This window comes from Lucilia cuprina, chromosome 2 (genome assembly GCF_022045245.1).
Source record: "Lucilia cuprina isolate Lc7/37 chromosome 2, ASM2204524v1, whole genome shotgun sequence".
NCBI lineage: Eukaryota > Metazoa > Arthropoda > Insecta > Diptera > Calliphoridae > Lucilia > Lucilia cuprina.
The window spans coordinates 70,420,855-70,442,992 of NC_060950.1; the positions used below are offsets into that span (position 1 = coordinate 70,420,855).

General features: G+C 24.0%; 1 protein-coding gene across 3 annotated transcripts in view; it reads right to left on the minus strand.

Annotated features, from left to right (window-relative positions):
* The window catches only part of LOC111675275 (scavenger receptor class B member 1), a 35,536-nt gene that overhangs the window by 1,303 nt on the left and 12,095 nt on the right, over positions 1-22,138 (minus strand). For 2 of the 3 annotated variants that reach the window (XM_046952314.1, XM_046952319.1), the window contains 9 exons: positions 12,371-12,462; positions 12,080-12,240; positions 11,237-11,381; positions 7,608-7,808; positions 7,305-7,532; positions 7,113-7,233; positions 5,413-5,579; positions 1,219-1,344; positions 548-1,156 (listed from right to left, as the gene is read on the minus strand). In XM_046952314.1, coding sequence (XP_046808270.1) covers positions 548-1,156; positions 1,219-1,344; positions 5,413-5,579; positions 7,113-7,233; positions 7,305-7,532; positions 7,608-7,808; positions 11,237-11,381; positions 12,080-12,240; positions 12,371-12,462 — 1,850 coding nt within the window. Of the gene's footprint in view, positions 1-547; positions 1,157-1,218; positions 1,345-5,412; positions 5,580-7,112; positions 7,234-7,304; positions 7,533-7,607; positions 7,809-11,236; positions 11,382-12,079; positions 12,241-12,370; positions 12,463-21,456; position 22,138 lie in introns of those variants that run through there. The other variant, XM_023436012.2, reaches the window with a different exon arrangement.

A 22,138-nucleotide genomic window follows, 5' to 3' on the forward strand; every position in this document is an offset into this window, starting at 1 on the left:
TGACATTATATGTAATTAATTACTGAAATTAAATCACAACTAAACGAAAGTTTAACAGTTATATTTTCTATATTCAAAATAATTCTCGTATATTTAATATTATATTCCTTAAAAATTTTTTCATATTTATCACTTAAGCTTTTTTTGCTGTTAAGTATATCTCATTAAATATTGTTGTTGTCAAATGTTATTTGCGTAACAAATATTTATTCACATTTAAATGTGCTAAACGAGTGTTTAAACATTATTAATATTCGTAGAGAGGGACAGACTGACTACATTTATGGAGAATATTAAGAAATTTTAATAAAAATTTCAAACATAAATAATTCATTCAATTCTAAATTGTTCATTTGGTCGCGTGTTACACATATAAACACAAACAAAAAAATTGACTAAAGAAAACAATGAATCTTATCCGCCTTAAACACTTTTTTTTTAAATTCTTTAACAAAAAATTCTTCAAACAATAATTTTAAATGTTCACACGGAGGTGTGTGTGTAATATTATTGCTTAAAAGTGTTTTTATTTTTAAACAACTCTTACCTGTTGTTGTTCTTCGACGTCATCATTATCGTCATCTTCATCGCTTGTTGTATTGGAATTTGAACTGTTGTCTGTCTTGAGTTCATCGACGCAGCAATTATTATTGCCTTGACAACACGACGAAGAGGAATTGCGACTTAGAGTCAATGTGGCAGTATCACTATCATTGCCCTCATCACAGGAACTAGAATCTGAGCTGGATCCGAGTGCGGGCTCTAGTTCCAAAGCAAATGAACCTCTTTTAGCGTGTAAATTATTGGGCTGTTTTTTGTATGTAGGTTGTAGTTCTGTATACAAATTACTGGTTTCATTGGCATTACTCAGAATGATGTTGGATTTTTCATTCTTCTCCAACAATTTCAATTCACAAGGTTTGTAGACGCCATTCTGATTGGCCTGTATTAAATTGGCACGACCATAATTCAACTCCAAGAGGTGAGATTTTTTCGCCAATGAAGACATTTTTAGGGTAGCTCTTGTTATGGCATAAATGAGTAAAGTTAAACCAGCTAAAAGTCCACCCCAAAAGCCTAAGGGTTCAATGTAGGGCAAATAATTCAAATAAAAGTTGAATCTATTGTCTAGACTTTCGGGTAATTTAGGCATCATCTGTAATATAAAGAAAGATAAATATTGAATTTTGTTTAATGGAGGAATATTATAATACTTACAATTTCAAACCATAGCATGGGCACGGTTAAGTGACTGAAACGTTTAACACGGCTATAGGCAGACAAATCACGGAAATGCATATTGATTTGTACTTTAACCGATAAGGATAAAGGTAAACCAGATTCCTGAAATAAGAAAAAAATAAATTAATCAATAATTTTTTTATAAAACTAAAATTACTACTGCAGTTAAATTATTACTGTTTTTAAACTATTTAGCCTTTGATCTAATTTACAACTGACATTTAAATGTTTTATTGGGGAAACAACTAAAAATATAGGTCAGCGGAAAATATTTTGTAAAAGTCAAACTTTTTTTTTTAACTTGAAGTGAGAATTTCAAGTTTATATTTTTTTTATAGTGCAAACATGAACATTTTTGCACATTTACTTAAATATTTCATGTTTATTTCATTGTTGATTTTAAAACTAAACAGCAGCAGTTATGTTCATTTATAGCTTAATTACCCATTTTTCATTGTACTCATCGAAGTATCAATATAATTGTTACAAAATCTTAGAACACGCGTTCTATTTGATTGATTATTATGCATGTATATGTAGACATTTCAAACAGCTGGAAATTAAATAATTGTTTTGACATACTATTATTAAAACAAAATTGTTTATAATATGAAATATATGCTTGTAAACACTTGGATAGCGTTAATGCAAAAAAAAGTCATTAATAAAATATATAGGAAAATAATTAATAAATTAAGCAGAAAATTGTTTTTTTTCTAACTAATAAACAATAATAAAATAACATTAAGAAATTTTACTAATTGCAAAAAGTGCATGTAGAAAAAAAACTATAGTACTGCGGAAATAATCATCTAAAACATGTCAATAATTTTATAAACCGAACATTAGACATATTTAAATTATTTAAAGTTTTAGTTTTTTTTTAATTTATTCATTTTACTGCTATTAGTTGTATGTATTTAATTAGAATATAGTGTTTTAATTAGAATTATTATATATTTATTTAAAAAAGGCAAAGCAATTGCTTTTATTTACTGTGTTCACACCTACATACTTAAAAGTATAAGCGTGTGAACATGTAGGAATTTTTTTTCAAAACGTACTATTTATATAGTACTTTATAATTATGTAGAAATAGTACTTGATTGATTTGGTGTAAAATAAAAGTAAAAGAAGGAGGGAAGTAATTTTTTTTTAAACTGTTGTTACCAACTAAAACTGAAAATGTGTTAACTCTAGGGGATTTAAAATGGATTTCTTTTAAGTGCATACTTTATTTTGATATCGAAAAATACTATAGTACCCCCATAGTGCTTATTCAAACATTTTACCTTCTTGATAGTCTACATAGTGATCAATAAACCAGTGTAGTCTAAAGTCTAGTCTATAGTCTAGTCTATGGTCTAGTCTAAAGTCTAATATATAGTCTAGTCTATGGTCTAGTCTATAGTCTAGTCTATAGTCTAGTCTATAGTCTAGTCTATAGTCTAGTCTATAGTCTAGTCTATAGTCTAGGTATAGTCTAGTCTATAGTCTAGTCTATAGTCTAGTCTATAGTCTAGTCTATAGTCTAGTCTATAGTCTAGTCTATAGTCTAGTCTATAGTCTAGTCTATAGTATAGTCTATTGTCTAATCTATGGGTGAAAATATTATCACTTGAAAAAAAACTAGAGTTTTCTATTATTATAAATCAATCAATAACTAATTAAGTCATTTATCAATCAACTAAAACTTTATAATTTATTTGTTTAAACTATAACATTATTTAAACATTACTAATTAAAAACCAATACAAACAATAAAAAAATCCTTTTAATTAAATATGCTTTGAACTTGTATTAACTTAATAATAATTAAAGTAAATAAATTAATTGCTTATTATAATTATAGCAAATTCCATGGAAATAATAAATATTCAAAAGGTTAATGTATTAATTTTCTTCTCACTTGAAATAAAAAAATTTAATATAAATTAAATTAAACCGAATAAAAGCCATGAATGAAAAGTTTTGAAAACATAGCTCAACCGGATGTAGAGGGTTTTAAATTATAAATGCAAATTTTAAAATCAAATTCAAATCTAAACTTCTGAAACTTTATTATTAAGGTTAAGCATATAATTATTTAAATGTTGTGTAAAAAAAAAAAAAAAAAACAAAAAAAGAAAAAACATTTTCCTTCCGCTTTAGATTCCTTTCGAAATTATTTAAAGTTATAAATTTTAAAATGTTAGTGTCGGGTAATAAAAATAAAACGAAAACTGTTTTGTGTTATTGACATGACTAACCTTTCGTAATAGCATTTAGCTGTTCTGCATTTCGATAAGGAATTGTTTTTTTTTTTGCAAGTTTGAGTTTAATAATGATGATTCTTGGCTAATTATTATGCATAACAATTGTTAAAATGTTGATGACAAAACACATGTTTTTATGTTATTATTAAAAATTACTTAATTTAAACAAATAAACAAAACTTTTCCACACTTAATATTTTCCATATTAAACATTTTTTTATTTATAAACTATTTATTGCTAAAGGAAAACTACACTTTTATTTTCTAGGAAATTGTGTTTCAATTTTAACACATTGAAATGCACAAATTCTTAATAAACAACAATTGCTTTTGTTTTTAATTTTGACTTTTATAAATAGTTTTAATAGTTCTTTATTTTGAAAAAAATGTTTCATAAAAAATTCCAACAATTAACAAATTGATAAATCAAACAGATAATACGTGATTATTTCGAAAAAAAAACAGAACAATTACTAACGCATTTCATTAATCCTATCAATCGACTCCACACTCTACTAATGACTTGCAAATACTGATCTATAAAAATGTTTTGCTTCCTTTTCCATGAAACCTCTAAATCTCTAGCAGATGAGTTAGATGGCTATAATATAGATTTAATCAAAGTTGATGTTTCGCATTTTTAAAACTATTACTAATACTTAATACTCTAATAGATCTTATTATTATTCAAGACCTAACACAAATGATGTCAGAAATCGCAAACTGATGTTTGTGTTTCTTTTTTTTTTAAACAAAATTTAAAAGTACTTTTTATTTTAAGCAAAAAAATTTTCCATCCATAAATTGAATGCGCACGCAATGACAAATCATAGAAAATAAATAGTATGTTTTATTTTTAAACAATTTTAAAATTGAAATTCTTTTAACATAATTGAAAGTAATAAAATGTTGTTTAATAGCACCATCGATTATTTTTTAGCGAAACAAAAAAGTTATTTATGCTAATTATGCATTAATGTGTATGAGAACTTTTATTTTTGTTATTTATTTATGATCTAATTAAAGATTTGCTAATTTATTCTATAATAATACAAATAGAAAAGGACTTTTGTGAAAACTTTGGGTTGTTATAAATCGAAAGTTTAGTTCTTAAACATGTTAAATAGTTTTTTTAAACTATGTGTAGGAAAAACAAAGTTGCAGCCGTTTTAAAGGCCTTTTGGCTGAAGAGTCATTAAACCATATTGAAGTCTATAGATATTTAAAACTAAATATTTATATAAATTAAACTTAGAGCCCTTGAACTCTAAGAAAATTAGCTTATTTCAGCTTATAAGCAAAAATGTGAAATATAGTAGTAGTTTTGGATAAAGAGTTTGCCATTAACATAACTAATGGCAAAATATTTATGTCCAAATAAATGCTTTTCATTAAAATTTCAATATTTGCACTTTATTTAAAAATCTACCCAAAGCTAAATAACTTATAGCTATAGGCTATAGGAGTAAAGTCAAAAGTGAAGGGAACTAATTTTTTGTAATTTAATTAAGTTCTTTTAATAAATTATACAGTAATTATATTTTAACAAGAAATTTTTTAAAATAAATTTACAAAATAACAGAAAAACCAATGAAATTCTTTTTAAAAGAGCCAACTGATTGATACAACTGATCATTGATCAATTTAATTGCTTGCATCGATATTGTGTCAGAGAACAACATATACATCATTAAACTGACAATAACACTTGACTGGAAAAAACTTAAACTAGTTATTGCTGTTGTTTTATGAGGTTTCATAAACACAAATGACTAACTATTAACTTATGCATTACACAGGTAATGAAACATTCCTCTATTGACTGAGAACTACATACATATTCTTTAACTAAAAACTTGGTCCATTTTGCTTATAAGCTTTAGTTTACTATTGTTTTTTTTTTTTTGACACTTACCGGTTGTACTATAAATTCCGATGAATGTTTCTCCTTATCGGGTGTCAAACCAGTTACATTTTCCTGTAGGCCAGGATCAGCATCCATAAAATGTGGTAAACTCAATGAAATGGGAAATCCATAATAACAATCAGTGACGTCAATTAAACCATGAGGTTGACAATAGCCTTTTAGAAAAAAATAAAATAAATAATAAATATTAAATAAAACACACAAATACAAATTTTAATTAATTTCTAAGTAATTAATAAAGTGAAAGGAATCTTTGTTAACAACTACAATAACAATATGAGTCACACACCTTAGTTGCAATGGAAATTTTCTTATTTACTTTGTAAATATTGAAAATAGTAGTATAAATAAGTATTGTATTGGGATAGGTAAAGTTTTCATTACAAATAGATTTAGTTAGTTATTATACAGTATTATGCGTAGATCGGAATGTAGGTAACGGTTATTTTGAATAGAATAAGATGTGATAGTTAAAGTGGTTTTCTATACTTTTTTGGTTATTTGCAGTAAGTTTTTAAACTTTTCAAAGAATTATAATACAATTTTATATAAAACTTTTGTTTGCTATATAAACTTTAATTTAAAGTTTTTTTTAAATAGTAGTAGAACAAGTAGTTAGCTATTTAACAACAGTGTTATAAACTTCTCTAGGGTATTTTCAATTCATATTGACCTACTGTAACAATTTTATTAACAATTTTGCTCGTTATTACAATTTATTATTTTTAACAACTACGCCCCTTTTGCTTTTATGTGAATTTTTCGTTTTGTTTTGCTTTTCACTCACAGTGTCATTATCATGATCAAAATACCGTATTTTTGCTTACTTTTTGTTTTAATGACTTTGTTTGCGTATTTTTTAAGAACAACAGCAAAACAAACACGATTTACTGTTGTTGTAGTAAGTTAAAAAACGATAAATTGTTTTGACGTCATTTAAGTGAAGTTTTATGGAATTTTTTTCGGTCAAAATTAACCAAATATATAAATCACGTTTATTTAAGCTTAATAAATTTAAAAAAAAGAAAAACATATAGAATATGTAACATTTTATGTTAAGAGAAAATTAACCCTTAAAGGAGCAAATTTTGAAATTTATATGAAATTTTGAAATTTATATGAAATTTTGAAATTTATATGAAATTTTCAAATTTATACGAAATTTTGAAATTTATATGAAATTTTAAAATTTATATGAAATCATCATCTAACGCTTAATTTGTCTAGTCATGTAAATTATTATTAATTTTCTAAAACATTATATGTCTATACATCTAATTACTTTTAACAAATGGTCAATTTTGTTTAATGTTTTTATTTCAGTCAAGAGAATTTTATTTCATTCATTTATCATTATTTTAATAAGATTTCTATTTTTTTCTAACATTTACTAAAGGTTTGCATACTATTATTAAACAATACAAAACTGCAATTAACATTTTAATAAGGGGTTTAGAATAGTATAGAAAAATATGAATTTATTATAGCAGCAAGTAATACTGCTGATTACTCTACTATTATTAATCAATCTAGAAAGAAAATATTGCCATAATAGTTAAGATTGATTAAGTTTCTAATGAAATGCAATTAAATTTATTTAAACATTTGTTTAAGCGTGTTTATGACGAGGATGTTGAAAGATTAGTTAAAAAATTGTAAATGAAAATTCACAACATCAGCAGACTTACCATGTCGACAGAAGCATTTGTTTTCGGGATTAATGCGTCCATTATCTAAAGCATTTTCCTCAAAGATATATTTGTAGCCAGACAAACTGCCCACACTAACGCGTTCCTCACCGCTTCTATGCTGTTATAGTTAAAAAAAGAAAAGTTAAATGATAAAAATATTTAAAAATAAACGTATTTTATAACACTTACCAAATTAATAGGACGACACATGCTTTTGCGGAAGAATTTTATAGAATCATTGGGCTGTATAAAACTGGGAAATTTGACACCATCCGAAGCCATTTCAATATTACTGCAATGATCTCCCTTCCAATGGGTCAAATCCTTTTTACCCATATAGGTAGCATAAAGACCAGAAACATTTGCATTAGGCACACCAGTATGAAAGGTTTCAAAATCATTATCAAAATCATACATCTAATGAAAAAAAAAAAACAGTTAGAAACATTTTTATGTAAAAAAAAATGTGAAAAGAAAATTTATAAAACTTACTCTATCTATAAGGCCCACTTTATCGAAATGTATCCAATTTGGTAAGAATTTATTACCCAATGTCGTTAAGGTGGTGGCATAACCAAACATAAACTCTCGAGCGGTCATGCGCACAATGGGCTGTGAATTTTGTGTCATAAAGAGACTATTTAAACCAATACGTACAAAAAATGATTTGTCAGCTGTTAGATGTGATATGGCCTGTAATTATTAAAAGAAAAAATAAACATATTAAAATGCTGTAATATTTGTTTGATTTATTTAACAATTATCTAAATAATTTTCCTTAATTAATAAGCTATTAACGCTGTTAAGCAGTTATAATAGTTTACATGTTTTATTTATACTGCATTTATTGTGAGTGAGTTTTAATCGCTGTTATAAATTATCTATAATATTACCATCTAATCAAATTGTTCGAAATATTTCTAGAACATTTGCTATATCGAACTATTTGTTTATTTAATTTGTTTTGAAAATTGTAGCAAAACTAAAAGTTAAATGATCGAGCGATCGATCGATCGATCATACTAAAAACAATAACATTTTATAAATTCCCTTTAAAAATATTCCACTAGTAGATACATATGGCTAAACAAAATTATTTTAATTGGATAAATTACTAATTAAACGCTTATCAATTGTACAATGTTCGCAAGTCATGTTTGTGTCTTAAGTCTTTTGTTTATTGTTAATGGCAATAACTATTAAAGGAATATTAAGTCAAACAAATTTTAATGAAAAGAAAAATTTGTGTTATTTTAAAGAAATTCTTAAAATATTTTTCTAATTTAACTTAAGTTTCAAAGTAACCTTTCATCAAACTGTCTGACATGACTGCTAAAAATAACACAAGTAACAGGTATTTTTTTATAACAATTATATTATAAGTAATTAATTTTCCATTATATTCATATTTATTACAGTCGTCAATATTTTAGTCAATGCTTTATAAATATTCGTTATTTATTTCTGGCTAATTTGCTAAGGCATTTTTTTATTGCTTATCGTAGATTGATTACAAAAACTATTTGCTTGATTGCAATATAAAAAAAAACCTATAAAAAAGCACAATGTAACAAAAATTATGGAAAATACTATTCAAACAGCTTTTCAATTAATTAAGTTATAATATAAGTTAATAAACTTATCAAATTGAATGCTAAGTACCAAAAGTAAAAGTTCAATAATTATTAACTTGTTTCGTTTTAGCAAATTCATGGTTGAGTTAAATATAAAGAATATAAATTATTTCTTTTATATCCCGTTGCAAAAAGCTGTTTGGAATTATTTGGTTTATCAATTAAACAACTTAATTTTGTTTATTATTAGTGCTTAAAGGAATGCTAGATATTATATATTAAAAACTGGTTTTCTAACCACTCTAAAAGTCCAATTTTAAGCAAATGACCCATTTCATTACTGTTTTTTTTTTTTCTAAAATCACAAATTTAGGAAAGTTTTAGAAAAAAATAATATAAACAAAATAAATAAAATATTTTAAAGCAACAACAATATATATGTATATGTATATATAATAAGAGGAATTTTTTTAAACCTTTTTAATACATTTTATTATTATTATTTGTCAATTTATTATTTAAAGACTTGTAAAACTTTCCTTTCATTTTCAAAACAATTGTTTATATGAGTGTTTGTAACGCAAAGAAATTTCTTGATTCTTTTTTTTTTCATTGTAAATTTATATGCAAACTGACGTCAAAGTTTAATTATTTTTAAAACAAATTTAAATAACAACAATATTTTTTTTGGCAGTTTATTAATTAATGTTATTTTATAAAACAAGTCGTTGAGTTTGTTTTTCAATAAAAACAGTATGAGACAAAATAATTTAAAACGATACATTAACAATTCATTTAGTTGTATTTTGATATATATATTTAAAAAACATTAATATATTAAATAAATTATTTAAATACGCAATTAGGTATTGAATTATATTTGTAAACATGTTTAAGAAAAGAATGAAATTTTAGCTTCCTTAAGTTGTTGTAACTAGTTTCCCAGGTTTCAAGAAAACAAAAAAAAAAAAAACAATAAAAAATAAAAATAAATAAATAGAAATAAAAAGAATTTCAGACCTATCTTAACATTAGAATTTTACGTATTTATGTTGTTATATGTAAAATGTTTTAATAACAAGTTTATAGAAAATTTATTACTATACGGGTTTTTTTTTAATTAATTTTAAATTTATGATTGATATATGAAACATAAAATTTATATGATTTTCTATGAAAAATGCTCTAAGTTTAAGATATTATGGGATTGCCGTTCTGTTTGATTAAAGTGTTTGCTACTTTAGTTTTTTTTTTACATGTTTACCAAATTCTAATGACATCTTTAATTAAAAGGAAATATAAACATTTCCTATAATCATCAGCTGTTTTCCATATAACAGTAAATATTTCAAATGTCATTTTTCTTACAATATATCATTAGTTTGTCATTTCTTTTCACTGAGTGTATAACTTTGATTATTTTGCCATTTATTGTCAGCAACAATAAAACAATTATAATTGTTTAAGATTTAACAGCAGACACTTAATTCAGACAGTTTTAACATGTTATTTTAGCAATACTGTTATAACGTTTAAACTAATCCTAACAATACACTTGTTTAAATTTGTTTAAACATATATTTCTAAATGCAAATTTGTTCTATTAACTACTGTTTGCGGTAGGTGTAAAGAAAGGGGGAAGTAAATTGAGTTAATTGAAACTGGAATTGTAAAAAAAAACATAACATTTTATTTTGACGTATGCACATAGTTAACAGATTAATAATGTAAATTCCAATTTATTCTAAAATTTACATTTTATATCAACAGATAGAAGCAAAAGCAGCAAACTCTACTTTTGACTTTTGTAAAACAAATAACTTCAGCCGAAAATCTACAATAGAAAAGTAAACTTTATTCTATTTAACTGACTTTGTTTGGCAAATTATGAATATCGAGAATCAATATCAGCTTTAATAGGTTATTCCCATAAAAAAGTTGGAGTTGGCAAACTTTGTTTCTATAACTCCTCATTATTAATGTATTAGGGAAATAGAAATACTTTACAAAAAAAAAACATAACAAAAAAAGAAGGCTTGTCTAAAAGCCGAGTGCTGCTAAACTTATTGTATTGTTATGAAATGGAAAAAATATATATATATTCAAACTACCCACATACATATAAACTCTATTCTAGTATACGCTGTTTATGTATTTGAAAGTTAAATTCGTATAGATAGATGTGTTTATACTTTAGTAACGTTTATTGACCCAAACATTGTTTTTTTATTTTTATATTTTTTTGTTATAACTATATGTGTGTAAATATGTATATGTGAGTGTATGTTTTTAGTATTGTATAAATTTAAATCTTATTTATATTGTGACAGCTGACTACAGTATAAAAACAAAAACATGTGAAAATCACGCGATTTATTTAAAGAAATGTTAGTAAATTTTTTAAAGTAATTGAAAAAGAAAACAAATATTTTTTAAGATTTAAGACAAAAAAGGATATGTAGCAGATTTGTATTCTCTTATTCTCTTATCTAATTGTTCTTTTTTATTGCCTTTTTCTTAGTTTTATGATTTAAAGTTTTAACTTACCAACATGGCAATATTAACCATTACAACTTCATCGTCTTCTCGCCGGCCTTCTGATAAATGTTCTTGCCACACCAAAGGATGACTTGGATTGGTGGAAATAGTATTGTTGTCGTTAAATGTAATATTTTCATGAGTCATAAGTTCTCTGTAAATAGATAAAAAGAAAAAACCAATTAAAATAAGTGGGAGGAGTTTAGTTGTATAAAAAAAAATTAAATCTATAATTTATGCATATAAAATGCGTATAAAACTATTAAGAGCGGGTTTTTAAATGTCAATTAATAACCTGATTAGTTAATCTAAAAATAAAGTTAATCTAATGTTAATTCTTTTTAAGTTATTAAGTATAAATTTATACTTTGCAATGTTGCCATACAAAACTACTGCTACCAAAACAATGCACGTTTTATAAAAAAGAAGTAGACAACTGTTTGTGTAACATGAAAGTTAACAAAAACTTAGATTAAAATCCATAATTGATAATGATTAAGAAATAAAACATTTTAATGTTAATTTTTATAAAAATCGCATTAATTTTTTGCATCAGCTGTTTAATTTTTTATAAAAACTGCATAAATTTGTTTGCATCAGCTGTTTACACTTTTGCATTTCTTGCTCAAGTTTAAACTAGTTTCATTAGGCAAATAAAATTAACTACCTAAGTACTCAAAAACAACAGATTGATTTAAATTAAATCGTTAATTGTTTACCTAAAAACTGGCCTTAAATATACTGCATAAGGAAAGCGTATAAAAGTAAAAGTTGTTGACCTCAAATATATTTTTTTACTATTGCCAGCATTCTTAAATAACTTTAAATAAAATACATAATTACAAAACTTACTTGTAAACATAAGGACCCACTTGTTCGACATTCATTTTTTCACGACCAGCCAGAAAAGCCTCAGCATTGGTTATATTAAATAAATAGACTTTTATATATAAATCCACTGGAGGTTTAGCCCATAAATTGAAAATTTCACCATTTTCCGCCATAACAAGTTTCTGTAATGAAATTAGCAAAATAAAATTATTCTTAAGTACATAACATGTGTCGTATTATAGTATAGTTGTATGTTAAATATAACACATACAATAATACAATTTACAAATAATAAATAAATTATTCTCTTACCCAATTGAATATCAAATCATAAGGATGAAAGATTTTTACTAAAACTGCAGTACATATGGCTAAAATACCCACAGCTAATAGTAGAAATGCACCTGTAATTAAAAATTAAAAAAACATTTTTTTTGTTAAAAAAATATTTAATTACTTTGTTTTGTTGAATTTACAAAGAATTCTGTTAAATAAATTCTAACTACTACTTATTACAAGTTTAAGTTTAATAACAACTTATTTTCCTTGAACTCTTTGTCAAAGCTGTTTTTCATTCAAAGCGAATTCTGCACATTATCTAAAGTTTATTGGCCTTTGGGCGAAAAAAAAACTAATCATAAACACAACATAAACAATTTCTAGAATTTAATCTTGTTTAAATTGTTACAACAGTTTAACGCATTTTTTAAAAATATATTTCTTTTTTTGTGCAAAAATTCCATAAGTAAGAATTATTTAGAAAATAGTATTTAGGTTAAATAGTATTTATTTAAACTTTTAAAAAGAATAAGCGTTATCAAAAATTAAGCCTAAAATACACCAGGTGTTGAGCATAAATATTAAGGAATTTTTAATAAGTTTATTAATTACATTTACTAACTAAATGTTTATAAATACCCGCCAGTACCCGGTAGGTTTAATTGATAACTAATAAATACTAAAATATTAGTAATAAAACGTTTAAAAAATTTCATTCACTTTAAAGCATTTTATTAAATGTTTACATAATGAAATCATTCTTCTTCTGTTTGGTCTTCTTTAAAATTGGACATTCACATGAAAATGATAGTTTTACATTAAAAACGAAATAAATGGAAAGAATTTTTAACATTTATACACAAGTGTAAACTAATAAAAAAATATACACGAGGCTTGAGAATTGAACAATTTAACAAAAAGTCCAATCGATTACAAAAATCCTCTTAAAGTTATGTAAGAGAAAATAGTATTTAATTAACCACTTTATAAAGTATAATACAATAACTGCAAATTATTATAACAATTAAAAAAATCACGCCAAGACCGCTTGGTTGTGTTTTAATTACGTTCGAGAAATTTATTATTACAATTAAAAAGCCTTTTTAAGGGCTATTTGAGTGAAAAATTGAAAGTTGTAATTGGCTTTAGTATTTTTTAATGAGCCAGAAGATTCTTAGTGGTTTTTTACATAAAGTATTGTAATACATAATTTTGTATTATAAAAAACCCAAGATTTTATTCTAAAAATAGTCAGCTGGATATAATACAAAGTACACCATTTCCATTTAATATTTGTTAATGTATTTTAAACATTTCAAACACATTTACAAAAATAGATTTTTTGAGACATATTTGTTGGAAATTCAAAAATGTAAATCGAAATTTCTGAAATGTAATTGAGAATATTATGAAATAAATAAATCTTAATAAAGACTTTCTAAATTACAGTTTAAAATTTTGTTGAAAACAATTTAAAATGGTGTAATGCATGATTAAGTTGGTTTGTAACAGAACAAAAAAGAAAAAACTTCAGCCCTTCTGTTGCCTGAAACAAAACTTAATGATAAAGTTGTGTGGCAACAGGTAGATGTAATTTGAAAAGAGAAAGGATTTGTATTTCAGCAAGTCAAGGTCTTTACAACGAGAACAAATAAAAAAGGTTCTAGAAAATTCCTGTTTCTTTTTTTTTCTATGTAAAAGAAGAATACACAAAAGAATTATAAAGATAAGTTTATGAGCCTATAGAAACAAAAAAGGAGTCGTAGCAAAAGACACTAGCTAATCAATGTATTACAAATATTTTAAAATCTACAGAAAAAGAAACAAGTTAAAACATAAAAAACGACAAAATCTAAAAGCCTTTAAACAATAATTCTGCATTTAAAACATAGAACCAGTTTAAAAGCCGCAACAAAAGCTAGAACTTTTTTGCAAATTATAAACTGAATGGAAATTTTTGTTAAATGCTTATAAAATATTCACGTGCTGTAAAAATATAATCTTATTATATCTCGCAATGGAATATTTTAGAATATATATTTTTTAGAAAACACTAGTTAATAATAATCATAATAAAATGAAACAAAAAAAATTTTGTTTTATGAAAATGTATGAATTAATTAAAGAAACTTAAAACAACTTTTCTAAACTGATGTTTATGTTAGCAATCATTCATTCATAAGCTTCAAATAAAATGTTTCCTTGTTTTTTGTTTATTGTGTTTATGAAAATATAATTTAAATATATCAACTAACTTATAATTAGCTATGTAAATTGTATTTTATTTTTTAATTTTTTCACTTTACAATTAAGAAACTAATACTTTACTTTATATTTACAATACAAAAATATAAAATTATTTCAAAAGCAGGATATTGAATATCGATAACAAGGTCGCTCCATTAAACTAAATCAAATTAAAAATAAATTATTTAACAATTTCTTGAATTTCAATGTAAATAATTTGCTATTATTTAATATGTTGTATTAAGTGTTATGTAATATTTGTAACATATTATAGAATAAAACAATAACAATTAAAAAAACCACTATAATTTAATGCTATTCATTTAACGTTTAATTCTAATTGTTAATAATAATTGACACTTTTTTACACCCTTTTATGACGTTTAATCCATTTTAGTTTATTGAACTAAAGTTAAATGGTTCTTTATTGAAACATTTATAAAACATTTACTTTCAGAAAAAAATGTTTATTAATTTTTATATTTCATGTATAAACGATTTTCTAGTTATAGTTTCTAAAATTCCCCTTATTTTGTTTGTATTATTTTAACACCTTAAACCGCAATAATCTCTCATTTTGAATTGCTAAACATTTGAACAAACAAATTGGAAAAAAATTGCCGGTTAAGTTGTTAATTACTTTAAATTAGATATAAATTTTAAACAGTATTATAAAAAAAATAGTTCTAGACGTTTAATGACTAATAGTGCATTTGAAGAAAAAAACTAAAACTTCAGATTAAAGTAATTTGCATAAATAATAAAAAATAACTTTCCTGTAAATCTATGCTTTTAATGGGTTATAAACATTCCTTAACACTCTATCATGTAGTGACAAATTGATTAGAGAAACTTGATTCATAATTGTCTAAATAGTTCTATAGCAGGGATGGAAATTTTTTCGAAACGATCAAAATTTGTAGTGGATTTTCTGTTTTTAATTGGTTATTAACATTCTCTCATGTAGTGACAAACAGATTAGAGAAACTTGATTGCTAATTGTCTAAATAATTACGCATACCTCTGTGCCAGGGATGAACATTTTTTTAAACGATTAAAATTTATTATAGAAAACTTTGTTTAATGGAAATTTTTTTGTTATACCAACAATTTTTAATAGAATATAGTTTTAAACAAGACACTGCATTTTGTTTGTAAAACCATAAACTTTTCCATCCCAGTTCTTAAAAAAATATTTCAACTCATTACTCACACTTGCAAATCAATCAAATACAGTTACAATTATTATAAAAACAAACAAATTAAAACCTTTCAGTATGAAAAAAAAAACACAATTCCATTAAAAATAAACAAAATCTGTGAGTTGATATTATTAGTAAACAAAACTAAACTAAAATAAATAATTAATTTTTTATGATTTTCTAAAAAGAAAGCTTACTTTTCTGTTGAGAATACTGATTAAATTGTTGATTAACTTTATATTCTTTGGAAAAACGGCGCGGACGAAAATAGAAATTTTCCAGAAAATCCTTTAAAGAATTACGTCTTAAACGTCTTCTAATAGTCATAATGGATTTTTTTTCTTCTTTACCAAAAGACAATAAAAACAACACAAATTTTAACACAAAATCGTTGACTCAAGTTCGTTAAAGATTTTCTTGTTAAAATGGCAAATAAAATTGCTGTTGTAATGTTGAAATTATTTTAAAAACTAAATTTATAAACACTATTTGCTATAGAGCAGAGCTTTAGAATGAGAATCTTAGAAACAAGGTGAATAATGCGTTTAACATTACGAACGAATTAAGTGTCATTTATATGCAAAAAGAGTAAAAGAAATTATAAATATGTTACTCTAGGAAACAAAGATAGAAATAAAAAACATTGTGTTTTTTTTTTTGCAAAAACAAAATACAAAATTTTTTTTTAATATTTTTTCTAATAACAAAAAAGCTTTTATATAAAGTTTTGTTTAAATGTCTTTGCAAAAGCAATTGAGAGGATAAATGGATGGATTTCTGTGTGAGACACGTGAAAAATAATTAGATAAATAAATTTCTAATCAAGTGTAAAAACAAACAGTTTTAAAAATTAAAATGCGAAAATGTCAAATAACTACTAGAAACAATGAATGAAAAGAATTCAATATATTTTAAAAATAAAATAACCTTAATTAGTTATTCGTTTGGTCTATGGCCTGCAGGTTTAAAACATGCATATTAAGTAAAGATTCTATGATTTAATTAGTTCTTTGTTAGTATTTATACTAAGACATATGTTCGTTTTTATTTAAACACTAAAAATAAAACTATGGGCCTGTTTCTCTAAATGCGAACGAACAAGTATTTTTTAGTTTTATATTGAAAACAACAAATAAATTTGAAAAATTATTATTGTTTTCAATATTAAATGAGAAAGAAATATTCGTTCGCATTTAGAGGAATAGGCAGTATTTGTTGTTGAAATTCCTTTTGTTTGAATAATTTCTCAAATCAGACATAAATTTAGCAAAAACTACAAATTATTTCTAATTTAACAAAATTACTTCCATATTTCTGAGTTGTGTTTTTAGTTTCTATTTGTTTAGATTTTTGTTTTGAGATATTAACTACAAAATTTGCAAAAACAACAATAATAAAATTTCATTTAAAGCTGCTGTAGCAGGTTTGGCTCTTAAGTCTTTTGTTTTCTAAAAAAACACTTGAAAAATCATGACTTTTCAGTTTTTTTCTAATGTTTATACTAATTTAAGCAATAACTAACAAATTGACATAAAATTAATTTAGAATGTATGATTGCAGCCATAAAAAAGAAAGAAAGAAGAAAAAAACGATAAAATAAAATTTGCAAAAATTTTTCAAACGTCATTTTATCGATATGTGTGTGATAAAAGTACAAAAGTCAAAATGATTTTTTTGGTTTCATTGCTTGATATCTCATGTGAATCATTATTGGGAATTTTGTTTCGCCTCATATTCATTAGAGTTATTTTGTGTTTTTTTTTTCACACAAGCAATTTGTATACAAACTTCTAACGATGAATTGGCAAAAATTTTAAATAAAGCAAGACAAAAGAAAAAGTATAAATACTTATTAGGATAAACTGGAATAAAACAGTTAAAGAAACATAGAAACAAATAAATTATTTAAATTTATTTAACAATTAGAAAAATATACTAATAGCACATACATATGTGTACAAGTTTCTAAGCTAAACATTTAACATTTGTTTTATTAATAAATTACGCATATTTTAACAGCTATAGTATGGGGTTTATAAGTATATTTCTACATATATTAATACAATATCTGTTGCACTTGTTTGCCATGTGTTCTCCGCCACACAATGACTTGTGCTGGTAAAACGTGAGTCAAACGTGTTTTGGTTGCGCCTGCGCAAATTTGTTTCTTATTGCAATACTGCTTAATATTGTTAAGCTAACAATTAAATTGTTATTATTTTATGAAAATAAGGAAAAACTTCTTAAGTGCTAAATGACAGTTAGAAAAGAAATATGGTTGTAAGTGTTAAGTTTAGATAATTTTAATTAAACTTAAATATGTAATAGCATTCTACTGATGCTGATTGAAATTATTTTAACAAGCGTTGAAAGTTTATATTAAGTACTTCTGTATATTGATGTAATTGATGCCGAATGAAATTAACATATTTTAATTAAACTTTATAAGAAACTGTCAAAAGGACCAATTAGTTATAGGATTGAAAAACTTTAAATTCTTTTATTGATTGACATGTCACTTTTTTTAATTCTAATTAAGAAACTAAGAATTTCATTGTATTAGTTAAAGCTATTAAAGGTTGTTTTTAAGAATGCTTTTTTGGTTTTGCAAAGCTTTAAAAGGAAACTAAAATCAGCATAGAAATTGAAGTTCACTTTCAGACTAAATGAGTTATATAATCGAAAGCTCTTTAAAGATGTTGTAAAATTAGTTTTTCTTTTAAAGCAAAAATCCTTGAAAAAAGGATGAAACTTGTTTTTTTATAAAATATCTGTGCTTTTTTGTGGACACTGCAAGAACTGACTCATTAAGCATGACTTGTATTTATTTTTTATTTCTTCAAATATTTTATTGTAATTGTTTTATTAACCTCAAGCAGAGGAAAACAAATATATTTGAAAACAATTATACTGGTTTAACAGACAATTATTAAATTCAATAAAATTTTTAACATTATACGATTTACATCACAAATTAAATCAAATTAAAATGTGAGAAATAATAAGTACAAGATAATTTTTTATTTTGCTAACAATTGTTTTATAACAATGGTATTGTATTTCAGCATAATTTTACAAGTATTATTAGCGTTCTTGAATATTTTTTTATCAATTATTATTTTTTTCCGTATGCATGCTTCTTACTGAAAGTCAAGTTCATGATTAAACAATTTTATTTGCAAAAATTATTTCTCTGGTTTTAAGTTTATTTTTGTGTTTTTTTTTTACATTTATAAGAAGTGAAAATAAATGATATAAAAAGGAACTTGACATACATTTTAGCGTAAACAAAATAAGGAATTTTTTTTTAAATATAATTCAGAATTTTTAAATGTTTTATCACAAATTCTTAAGTAAGTGATTTAAATTTTGAATTATTTCATTGCCAAAAATTATCAACCTTGCTGATAAAACAATGAAAAATATTTTTACAGCTTTTAGTCTAAATAAATAAATCTATTAATTTGAAAATAAATTAGCAAAAAATCCAAACAAATATTTACATTTAACTGAGATAAAAATAAAGACTATTGATTGATTATTTGAAAGACTTTATTTCTTTATGCATAATTTTTGCATGGTATTTTGAAATTCATTTATTCTCTAGACAAAACAAAATTGACATACAAATCATTATTTATTTTTTTTTTTTTTTTTTTGAAACCATAATTTGGTCATAATATATTTTTTTTCCTTTATTTTCAAATTTATTTCTTACTTTATTATGTTGCTTGTCTAAAGAAAATTTCAAAATTTCTTGACCATACAAATCAGAGTTAAACTTATAAAATATATTTGCACATGTTTTATGGGCTGTTTTTTTATGTATGTATATGTTTAGTTTTTCTAGCAAAACTAAACAATAGTTTTGAAATCCTCTCTACTAAAGTTGTTTGTGTTAAACTTGCGATTTATTTTGCAGAACCCAAAAAAAAAAAAAAAAAATAAAATAAAATAAAATCAGCTTAATCACTTTACTTATGTTCACACGATTCGCATTTAAAAAAAATATATATATTTAGTGATTGGCCATAAATTTTAGTGAGAATATATAAAGATAAAATCCACAAATATTACATTTATTAACTTATTTCATTTGAAAATTTAATTGCTAACGTAAATATTATATTAAAAAATTATACAAAATATAAATAAAATAATTAAAGCTGTAAAACAACATTTAAAAAAATTCAATTTTTTCTAATTTTAAAAAAAGTCTGACATCATCGATGATAGAAAATTTTTGCAAAAAAAAAATTAAAAATTGCGTTATCATTCAAATATTTTATTATATTTAATTAGCAAAATTGATATACTTATTGTCATATTTAACATAAAAATTAATGAAATTTTTAATAAAATTGTATTACTTCAAAACTTGTGAGTTGGATAATGTTTACAAATGATACTAGTAGCATAGGCAGCATAAAAATAACTTCCAAAAAAGCGAAAAAGAAGTTGAATTTACTGCATGAAAGTACTGATAAAGATCTGAAGAGCTTGTCAAAAGAGGGGTGTCCTTCTTATCTGATTCCAAATTTACTACTTCAAAAGCCTGTTTTGGAAGTAATTTGAAAGTGTAATTGTTGTATTATAAAATACAAATATTTTTGTTTCTTTAGAAGAAAATAAACATCACTTCCACAAATGCTAAAATATTCACTTTTGAAGATGTGATATATGTAATTCTTTTGGAAGTACACTTGGAAGATTGCTGATGAAAAGTCGCAGCAGACTTCTCATTTATTATAATTTAGCTAAATTTTATTCCACAGGTTTATGCTTTAAGACCTTTTTCATAAACTTTTATCAAAGCTTTATAAATTAAATTTTCGCACAGACTTTTGTTCTATAAGAATTTGATAAAATGTCATGAATAAGGCCTTAAATATTTAATTTTCTATAAACTCATAAAAATCATTAACAATACATCTAACACATTGTATTTTTCAAAATTTTCATTAAAAAAACTGCACATATAGCTCAGTGTTACAATTCAATATATAAATAAAAAAAAAACATTATCAAAATACCTTTTTTAGCCATGATATTGAACTTGAATTAAATGTTGTATATTTTGCTTATTTAATTTTATTTTTCTCACTTTTTTTGTCACAACAATTTAATCAGTTAAATTTTTAACATTTTGTTTAGCATCATCATTTTCGTTTAATATTGTAACGTACGTTTAACTTTTGTTTATTAATTTGAAATAAATAGTAAAGTAGTTTAGTAAATTAATTCTTTAGTTAAATTGAATTTATATTTCTACAAGATCAACGAAAATTTTTTTAACATTTAAAATAGAGAAGTTGTGAAAACATCACGTTATTCCGTATGTTTTTGTTATGTTTTTTTTTTTTAATTTAGTTTTGACAATTTATTTAACGAGGTTAAATTTTTTTTCATTTTTTTTTTATTTATTTGTTTTGTTTTATTTTTCATTATTTTCATAAAATTAATTTTTAATTATTTACTAAAATATCACACTCGAAAATTTTGTTTCCAATATTATATTGTCTGTGGTCTTACATACATATGTATGTATTTTGAAAATATTAAACTTTGATTCTAGCTAAAGAATATTTAGGTCTAATTAAAATAAATTTTCAGTGATAGTTTGTCCCAGCAATATGTGTATGTCCATATGTTTACTTAATATATACTTACAAGTAGGTGATCGTGCTCTATGATTCTTTTTGCGCTCATTAAAAAATGATTTTAAAATGCCAGCAGGATTCATAGAGCGTTGAGCCTGTAGACTTTTATGTCTTTCCAGTTGAGTGTTGGTCGTAACATTTTGTAGACCGGCTACAACTGTTACTTGTTGATGGGTATTATTGTCTTCACAATTGACGGCACTATAGCGTCGAGAAAAAAATTTACCAAATTCTTTCATATTTCTTAAATGTTTTACATATAATATTTACACACAAATTATTTTTATTTTCTAATAATTTTTTTTTCTTGCAAAAATAGTTAGTAGTTTTTTTTTCTAATCCAAACGCTTTTTCGTTTTCTTCTTTAATTTATTTAATCGATTACTTTTTTAACACTTTTATTTATTTGATAACTTTGTTTTGATTATGTTTAGAGAATTTCTTATTATATTTGAATATTTGTTTAAAGAAAATTTTACCGTTTAGACGTCTGTTCGCTAGCGTTGCTCGCTAATAAATAAACCCCTAGTAGTAACCCCAACTGACCAAGTAAGATTTTAATTTATCTTTTTTTTCATTTTGTGTTAAATCAAGCTTCAATCAATACGCAAACAATATCTTAAACATTCACACATATTTCAACACACATTTGCAAAAATCAAGCAAATGTTAAGAACTGCAAAATAATATTA